Source organism: Papio anubis, chromosome 6 (genome assembly GCF_008728515.1).
Source record: "Papio anubis isolate 15944 chromosome 6, Panubis1.0, whole genome shotgun sequence".
In the NCBI taxonomy this organism is placed as follows: Eukaryota; Metazoa; Chordata; class Mammalia; order Primates; family Cercopithecidae; genus Papio; species Papio anubis.
This window is the reverse complement of record NC_044981.1, coordinates 79,230,608-79,241,065: the sequence shown is the minus strand read 5'-3', so window position 1 is coordinate 79,241,065 and position 10,458 is coordinate 79,230,608. Positions and strand designations below refer to the sequence as shown.

General features: G+C 38.2%; 1 protein-coding gene across 12 annotated transcripts in view; it reads right to left on the bottom strand.

Moving 5' to 3' along the window:
- LOC101010337 (cytochrome b5 reductase 4) overlaps nt 1-10,458 on the bottom strand; it is a 130,037-nt gene that overhangs the window by 88,903 nt on the left and 30,676 nt on the right. For all 12 annotated transcript variants that reach the window (XR_001901950.3, XM_009205595.3, XM_017958080.3 and 9 more), the window contains one exon: nt 6,370-6,470. Coding sequence is in view for 11 of the 12 variants with exons in the window: in XM_009205595.3 (XP_009203859.2) it covers nt 6,370-6,470 (101 nt within the window). In the remaining variant the exon portion in view is untranslated. The remainder of the gene's footprint in view (nt 1-6,369; nt 6,471-10,458) is intronic.

Genomic DNA, 10,458 nt, shown 5'->3' with positions numbered 1-10,458 from the left:
CCACAGAAATACAAACTACCATCAGAGAATACTATAAACACCTCTACGCAAATAAACTAGAAAATCTAGAAGAAATGGATAATTTCCTGGACACTTACACTCTCCCAAGACTAAACCAGTAAGAAGTTGAATCCCTGAATAGACCAATAGCAGGCTCTGAAAATGAGGCAATAATTAATAGCCTACCGACCAAAAAAAGTCCAGGACCAGATGGATTCACAGCTCAATTCTACCAGAGGTACAAGGAGGAGCTGGTACCATTCCTTCTGAAACTATTCCAATCAATAGAAAAAGAGGGAATCCTCCCTAACTCATTTTATGAAGCTAACATCATCCTGATACCAAACCCTCGCAGAGACACAACAAAAAAAGAGAATTTTAGACCAATATCCCTGATGAACATCGATGCAAAAATCCTCAATAAAATACTGGCAAACCGGATCCAGCAGCACATCAAAAAGCTTATCCACCATGATCAAGTGGGCTTCATCCCTGGGATGCAAGGCTGGTTCAACATACGCAAATCAATAAACGTAATCCAGCATATAAACAGAACCAAAGACAAAAACCACATGATTATCTCAATAGATGCAGAAAAGGCCTTTGACAAAATTCAACAGCCCTTCATGCTAAAAACTCTCAATAAATTCGGTGTTGATGGAACGTATCTCAAAATCATAAGAGCTATTTATGACAAACCCACAGCCAATATCATACTGAATGGGCAAAAACTGGAAAAATTCCCTTTGAAAACTGGCACAAGACAGGGATGCCCTCTCTCACCACTCCTATTCAACACAGTGTTGGAAGTTCTGGCTAGGGCAATCAGGCAAGAGAAAGAAATCAAGGGTATTCAGTTAGGAAAAGAAGAAGTCAAATTGTCCCTGTTTGCAGATGACATGATTGTATATTTAGAAAACCCCATTGTCTCAGCCCAAAATCTCCTTAAGCTGATAAGCAACTTCAGCAAAGTCTCAGGATACAAAATTAATGTGCAAAAATCACAAGCATTCTTATACACCAGTTAACAGACAAACAGAGAGCCAAATCAGGAATGAACTTCCATTCACAATTGCTTCAAAGAGAATAAAATACCTAGGAATCCAACTTCCAAGGGATGTAAAGGACCTCTTCAAGGAGAACTACAAACCACTGCTCAGTGAAATCAAAGAGGACACAAACAAATGGAAGAACATACCATGCTCATGGATAGGAAGAATCAATATCGTGAAAATGGCCATATTGCCCAAGGTAATTTATAGATTCAATGCCATCCCCATCAAGCTACCAATGACTTTCTTCACAGAATTGGAAAAAACTGCTTTAAAGTTCATATGGAACCAAGAAAGACCCCGCATCTCCAAGACAATCCTAAGTCAAAAGAACAAAGCTGGAGGCATCACACTACCTGACTTCAAACTATAGTACAAGGCTACAGTAACCAAAACAGCATGGTACTGGTACCAAAACAGAGATATAGACCAATGGAACAGAACAGAGTCCTCAGAAATAATACCACACATCTACAGCCATCTGATCTTTGATAAACCTGAGAAAAACAAGAAATGTGGAAAGGATTCCCTATTTAATAAATAGTGCTGGGATAATTGGCTAGCCATAAGTAGAAAGCTGAAACTGGATCCTTTCCTTACTCCTTATACGAAAATTAATTGAAGATGGATTAGAGACTTAAATGTTAGACCTAATACCATAAAAACCCTAGAAGAAAACCTAGGTAATACCATTCAGGACATAGGCATGGGCAAGGACTTCATGTCTGAAACACCAAAAGCAACGGCAACAAAAGCCAAAATTGACAAATGGGATCTAATTAAACTAAAGAGCTTCTGCACAGCAAAAGAAACTACCATCAGAGTGAACAGGCAACCTACAGAATGGGAGAAAATTTTTGCAATCTACTCATCTGACAAAGGGCTAATATCCAGAACCTACAAAGAACTCAAACAAATTTACAAGAAAAAAACAAACAACCCCATCAAAAAGTGGGCAAAGGATACGAACAGACAGTTCTCAAAAGAGGACATTCATACAGCCAACAGACACATGAAAAAATGCTCGTCATCACTGGCCATCAGAGAAATGCAAATCAAAACCACAATGAGATACCATCTCACACCAGTTAGAATGGCGATCATTAAAAAGTCAGGAAACAACAGGTGCTGGAGAGGATGTGGAGAAATAGGAACACTTTTACACTGTTGGTGGGATTGTAAACTAGTTCAACCATTATGGAAAACAGTGTGTCGATTCCTCAAGGATCTAGAACTAGAAGTACCATATAACCCAGCCATCCCATTACTGGGTATATACCCAAAGGATTATAAATCATGCTGCTATAAAGACACATGCACACGTATGTTTGCTGCGGCATTATTCACGATAGCAAAGACTTGGAATCAACCCAAATGTCCATCAGTGACAGACTGGATTAAGAAAATGTGGCATATATACAACATGGAATACTATGCAGCCATAAAAAAGGATGAGTTTGTGTCCTTTGTAGGGACATGGATGCAGGTGGAAACCATCATTCTCAGCAAACTATCGCAAGAACAGAAAACCAAACACCGCATGTTCTCACTCATAGGTGGGAACTGAACAATGAGATCACTTGGACTCGGGAAGGGGAACATCACACACTGGGGCCTATCACGGGGAGGGGGAAGGGAGGAGGGATTGCACTGGGAGCTACGCCTGATGTAAATGACGAGTTGATGGGTGCAGCACACCAACATGGCACAAGTATACATATGTAACAAACCTGCACATTATGCACATGTACCCTAGAACTTAAAGTATAATAATAAATAAATAAATAAATAAAAAACTAATCACATTAAAAAGTGGGCCAAGAACACGAATAGACAATTCTCAAAAGATGACAAGTAGCTGATAAGTATATGAAAAAATGCTCAATATCACTGATTATCAGGGATGTGCAAATCAAAACCATAATTAGATATCATCCTATCCCAGTTAGAATGGCTATTACTAAAAAAACAAAAGAAAACACACAAGAAATAATAGATGCTGCTAAGGATGTAAAGAAAAGGGAACTCACATACTCTTGTTGGGAATGTAAATTAGTACAACCATTATGGAAAACAGCATGGAGATTCCTCAAAAAACTAAAATATTAATAGAACTACCATGTAATCCAGCAATCCCACTACTGGGTATCTATCAAAGTAAAATAAATTATTACATCAGAGATACTTGCATTTGCATATTTATTGCAGCACCATTCACAATAGCAAAGATATGGAATCCACCTAAGTGTCCACAAACAAGGAATGTATAAATAAAGAAAATATGTTATACTATATGCATACAATGGAATACTATTTGGCCATAAAAAATAGTGAAATTATGTCACTAGCAGAAACATGAAAGGAACTGGAGATCATTACATTAAGTGAAATACACAGACACAGAAAGACAAATACTGCATGTTCTCAGAGGAGCTACAAAATTTGATGTCATTGACGTAGAGAATAGAATGATAGATTATCAGAGGTAGGGAAGGGTGCAAAACAAGATGCATGTTGGGAATATTTACCCTGATATATTCTTTTAGGACCTCAAATGCCAGGCTAACGAGTGTAAATTTACTTCCCTGTCAGTGGTGAGCCACTGACAGTTGCAGAGCAAGGTGCTAAGACAATTGTCTTTAAGAAATCTAATCTAAACTGTCATGTTACCTAAATTGGTACTGAAGGTAAAGATATCAACACAGTATTAAAATAATATGGCTACAGAGGGTGAACTAAGGCAGTGGGAAGGGAGAAAAAGGTGTAATGTTTAAAGACAGATCATAGGATTTGGCCAGTGATCGGATACTGGGGCACAAGGAGAGATGAAAAAGATTTCTCAGGGGCTTCAAGTCCCTATTACAAGAAACAGGAAACAGAAGGAAAAAGAAGAAAGAAAATGACTTGATATTACTTGAGGGCATAAGGAGTTGAAGTACAGGGCATCAAATTGCCTATCAGGTATTTGGAAATGCAAGATAAGAGGTCAGCAGTGGGATAAAAACAGAAATAGGACAATAAGGAAATTACTTACTATTTGTGCAGCTAAAATACTGACACAAGTAAATTCTCATATTGAAAAATGCAAGTGTCACTACAATTGCTAGTTTACTTCTGTGGTGAGCAAGTCATAAATAATTAAACATCACTGGTCTTATCAAAGCCAAGAAGAATGCAATCTAATTGTTTTGAATCTAGCAATCTAGTAAATATTGTTTTAAATACTAGAAAACTTAACAATATAGTACTTCCTGTGAATTCTCCAAAACAAGCTTTCCTTAAATAAGGTCTACATAACCTCATAACACTCAGGAACAGAAATAACACTAGACTTTATTGGAAATTCTTCTTGTGGCACAGTACATTCAACATTAGGAGGTTACAAGGCAGATTCAAGGGAAAAGTATAGCAGATAAGTTTTTAGGTAAATGTTCCTAAACCTTTCTATTTGGCTTGCATTGCTAGATAACAAAAACCAGGCCAGGCATGGTGGCTCACACCTATAATCCCAGCACTTTGGGCAGCTGAGGCAGGCAGAGTACTTGAGGCCAAGAGTTCAAGACCAGCCTGGTCAACATGGTGAAACCCCATCTCTACTAAAAAAACAAAAATTAGTCAGGCGTGGTGGCACACTCCTGTAATCTCAGCTACTCGGGAGGCTGAGACAGGAGAACTGCTTGAACCTGGGAGGCGCAGGTTGCAGTGATCCGAGATCATGCCACTGCACTCCAGCCTGGGGGACAGAGTGAGACTCTGTCTCATAGATACACAGATAGACAGCAGGCAGGCAGACAGACAGAAAGCAAATACCAAATGACAATGGGAACTTGCTTTAAAACAGCAATAAAAACCTTCCAAAGAGAATGCTGTTACGACCAATGCGTAAACATGACTCTTCTCCAACCCAGGAAGAACGTTAACAGCAAATGAGATCCTGCCATTTAAGCAAATGCACCTAAGTGCTCTCAAACACAATGGGCCCTTGAACAACACAGGTTTGAACTGCAACCGAGTCCATCTATATATGGGTTTTCTTCTACCTTTGACACTTCGACAGAAAGACCAACCCTCCCTATTTCTCCTCCTCCTCCTCAGCCTACTCAAGATGAAGATGAGGATGAAGACCTTTATGATGATCCACTTCCACTTAAAGAATAGTAAATGTATTTTCTCTTATGATTTTCTTAATAGCATTTTCTTTTCTCTAGCTCACTTTATTGTAAGAATATAGTATATAATGCACATAAAACACATATATATGTTAATTGACCATTTATGTTATAAGTAGAGCTTCTGGTCAACAGTAGGCTGTTAGTAGTTAAGTTTTTGGGAAGTCAAAACTTATACATGAATTTTCTACTGCGTGGGAGAGTGAGGGTGTTGGCACCCCTAATCCCTGTATTGTTCAAAGGTCAACTATATAAAACAAATTCTATTTCTGGCAACATGGTCAAAAACCAAATCCTAAAATGGACGAGAAAATAGGAAGAACAGAAATTAAATTAATATTTTATCAAAAAAACAGCTATAATACAACCCAACCTGATTCATCTTATCTTGCATGATAAAAATCCAACATTACAACATGGTTAATCATCATTAAAATATAAAATAGAGCATATATGAGACAGGCAAATTTCCATCTTTCTAAAGACTATTGTCTCAGAATAACAGTTCAGCAAACTGATAGTAATCAACATTCTGTATAACTTTTAAATAGTTTAAGAGCTAATGCTAGTTTTTAGTAAATATAAGGGGAAAAGTGACTAATTTAAATATCTTTTGAGATAACCTATTCAGAATCTCTGCCATCATGCTAGGAAAAATAAGTTTCTATTCATTAATCATCCTCAGCTAACTTTCTACATGACATGCAAATGTACTATAGAGCAGTAGGCTGAATATACAGCAATTCCTAGGTGACAAAGGACTAAGAGAAAAGAAGCCAAGTTACTTGTTTAAAGTGATTCAGCAAGTTAGCAGCAAATCCCAATGTTCCTTCTTCCAATTGTCACTACCTCCCATAAGCCAATCATTATCAAAACTAATCAAGACTGAATAAACACTTACCAACAAAGGAGGCAACAAACACTTAAGACCCCTAGACGCAGATTTGAAATATCTCCAAAATTTTAACAACTCAAAGGGCAAATTAAATGAACAGCTGCTACTTGTGAGCATCTTCCCACACTTCAAAATTCAAGCCAATACATCTGGATTTTATGCAACTATTTTCTTTCTTTCTACAGATGTCACACTGATAAATCTAAGAGTACTCTTCCACTGGAATACTTTGGTTACTTTCAGCACACCTTACCTGATCAAAAAGTTCAGTACCATCTGATCCTGCTGCTCTCATTAGTTCATCTTCTCCACCAGGATGATACTCCATATAAGGGCTGACATTATAAACGAAACCTGTATCAAAGCAAGCAGAAAAAATATCCTAAATGAACTTCTCAAAAATTGTAAAACTTAAAAGTTTCAATGAATCTTTCCAAATACATTCCATTTAATTAATCACTGTTATTTCAAAGTATCAAGAACTAACTGTAAAGGATCTGAGATTTCATCATATTTGCAAGCAAACAACTTAACCTGCCACTTTCATGGGTCCTAGCAGATAACAAGAGACTCCTAGGTCGGAGACAAAGAAGAGTTTAGCACCCACATCAATAGCAGTAGTCAGAATATAAGCATTTGTGTCAGTTCACTGAACCCAAATTCCCAAGAGTGCTATGTGAAGAGGGCCAGGTAACACCTGCACACTCAATGTGCTGCATTACAGGAGAGGAACTCTTGAGCTCAGGAAACTTGAATCTTTTATAAGCATGCCTGCCCTTGTTCCTGAGGGAGATATTTACTATACAGAAGAGTAAGCAAATCTGCGCTTTGTTCTAGAGGGAGACAGTAACATTCAAGGTTGTTCACAATGCAAATATCCTTTAAAAGACTGTCCAAAAAGACAGTGCCTCTGCTCACAAGACGTGCAGAAATGCAAAAGAAAATTGCCTCCCAACACAAAGAAATGAAATACCGTGTATACAATCTTTGAAAGTACACACACACACATGCAGAGAGAGAGAGAAAAAAAAGTAACTACTATATAGTCATAACATTTCCACTATTGCCCTGGTAGAAGAATCTGATGAAAAAAGAATCAAGCTCTAATCCATGTTTCTGATCATCTCAGCAAAGGTTAAGCAATGGTGACCACTTAGGCAAGCTTTGTGAAAAGGAAGCCCAACTCTTCTCAAAGATTATTATTCAGATTTTAATCTTTTTGTCTTCTCCAAGTATTTATTTCATCTATTCAACTGTTATTTATTTTTATGTTTTAAGAAAGAGGAATAGGGAACAACAAATACAAAATATCTCAATGCATAGCTCTCCCAAGGAAGTTGCTTTTTCATTCTTCAAAACTAGATAGATACTAGACAAATCTAGCCCTAAAGACATCACAAAAGTGCAGTAAGAACAACTGGTTTTTAAAAAAATATCCAGGACTATTTCCTCTCTATATGATGACTTTCATGAATTTAAATAACCTCAGATAACTTAAAATGTTCATCCTATACAACAATCTTGAAAGAAAAGAGGGGTTGGATTTCAGACCCAAGAAAAGTACTGCAGTTTTTTGACCAGCGATATTTTAGAAAATAACCAACCAGTCCAGATTTCTCTATAAAATCTCTTAAAGGTAAGCACAAAAGGAAGTAAATCCACAGAATTTCTTTTTTTGTTTGTTTTTTTTTTTGTTTAGTTATTTATTATTATTATTATTATTATACTTTAAGTTCTAGGGTACATGTGCATAACGTGCAGGTTTGTTACATATGCATACTTGTGCCATGCTGGTGTGCTGCACCCATCAACTCGGCCAGCACCCCATCAACTCGCCATTTACATCAGGTATAACCTCCCAATGCAATCCCTCCCCCTCCCTCCTCCCGCCCCGATGTCTCCCTTCCTGAGTTCAAGTGATCTCACTGTTCAGTTCCCCACCTAATATGAGTGAGAACATGTGTTTATTTTCTGTTCTGTGATAGTTTGCTAAGACGATGGTTTCCAGCTGCATCCATGTCCCTACAGCGACACAAACTGATCCTTCTTTTATGGCTGCATAGTATTCTCATGGTGTATATAAATGCATCCAGTTTGTCACTGATGATATTTGCTGATTCAGCAGCATTCCAAGTAAGTCTGAACAAAACTAGTTAAGCTCCCTCCTTTTTCCTTCCCCATATGCCTAGAGTCCCACAAGATTTAGAAGAATTTTTTCCCATTGTTTAATGCTCCAAAATCCAGAGACCAAAAATGTGAGTGGTAATGATTAGGATCTGAATTATTCCCAATAGGCTTTTTAAGACAGAGGATGCCTCCCAAACAAGAGTTCCAAGCTTTCTCTACAATCAATTCCTGACTAGAGTTGCTACAGTTTCTCAAGAACAAGAAATCTACAACCCATGATCATTTGTGACGGAATTTCATGAGTTTCAGCAACCAGCTTTTCCGGCAGCTTAAACAGCTATCCATGATGAGCACATAAAGCCTAAAACATTCCATACATGTTCTCTGCTAACCTGCTAGCCCTTTACATTGACCCTTACACTGTCACAGTCTTGTCTTTCTTTCTGATAGGGGCTAGGATCACTCTGTGGATGTGAGGAGCATCCCATCCTTTCCAGATGAAAAAAGCTAGGAATGTCTATCCCTTACTACAAGGAATTAACACTTAAATAGTGTCTCAGTCCAAGATGCATTAGATCAAAAAGCACTCAGCTGTGTTAGTAATTTGCTAATTATGAAACTTAAACCTAGTCCCAAAACAGAACAGGTGCATTTCTTTTGATTCAGAGCCTCTTCTTTGCTCTTTCTCTCCTTCCTTCTTATCTCCCATTTTTCCTTTTCAGAAGTATTTCCGAACAACTAAAAACTTAGACCCCTGGATGTGGCAGAGAAATACAAACACACAAAAAAACAAACTTTATGCTTTTTCTTCATGCTTTATTATATAGGTGTACCTCAGAGATATTGCAGGTTTGGTTCCAGACCACTGCAGTAAAGCAAACAAAGCAAGCTACACTCATGTTTTGGTTTCCCAGCGCATATGAAAGTTATGTTTAGGCCAGGCATGGTGGCTTATGCTTGTAATCCCAGTAGTTTGGGAGGTCAAGGCAGGAGGATTGCTTGATGCTAGGAGTTCAAGACCAGTCTGGGCAACCTAGTGAGATCCTGTCTCTACCAAAAAAAAAAAAAATTAGCCAGGCATGGTGGAGTGTGCCTGTAGTACCCCTGCTACTCGTGAGGCTGAGGTGGGCGGATAGCTTGAACACAGAAGTGTGAGGTTGCAGTTAGCCATGATCATGCCACTGCACTCCAGCCAGAAAAACAGTGAGGCCCTGTCTCTAAAATAAATAACAGATGTTTATGCTATATTGTTGTCTATTAAGTGTGTAATAACATTATGTCTAAGACACAAATGTACATACCTTTATTAAATATACTTTGATAAAAATGCTAATATCGTCTGAGCCTTAAGTGAATTAAACAGTTTGCTGGTGAAGGGTCTTGCCTTGATGTTGATGGCTGCTGACTGATCAACATGTTGGGTACTTAAGGCTGAGGTGGTGGTGGCAATTTCTTAAAGTAAGTCAGCAGTAAAGCTGGCCATTCAACTGACTCGACCTTTCATGAGAGATTTATCTGTAGCATGCAATGTTGTCTGATAGCATTTTACTCACAGTAGAACTGCTTCCAAAACTGACGTCAATCCTCTCAAACCCTGCTGCTGTTTTACCAACTAAGTGCATGTAATATTCTAAATCCTCTGTTGTCATTTCAACAATGTTCACAGTATCTTCCAACAGGAGTAGATTCCATTTCAAGAACCACGACCTTTGCTCATCCCTAAGAAGCTACTCTTCAACCATTCAAGTTTTATCACACAGCAATTTCAGTCACATCTTTGCGCTCCACTTCTAATTCTAGTTCTCTAGCTGCTGTCACATCTACAGTGACTTCCTCCACTAAAGGAGGAACCCTTCAAAGTTACCCATGGGGTTGGAATCACCGTCCGCCAAACTCCTATTAATGTTGATACTTTGACCTCCCCTCATAAATCACAAATGTTCTTAATGGCCCAGAATGGTGAATCTTTTCCAGAAGATTTTCAATCTACTTTTCCCAGATCCATCAGAGGAATCACTATCTATGGCAGTCATAGCCTTATAAAATGTGTTTCTTAAATAACAAAACTTGAAAATCAAGATGACTCCTTGATTGATGGGCTGCAGGATGGATGCCATGTTAGAAGGTGATATAGTTTGTATATCTGTCCCAGCCCAAATCTCATGTTGAATTGTAATCCTCAGTGCTGAAGGTGGGGCCTGGTGGAAGGTGTCTG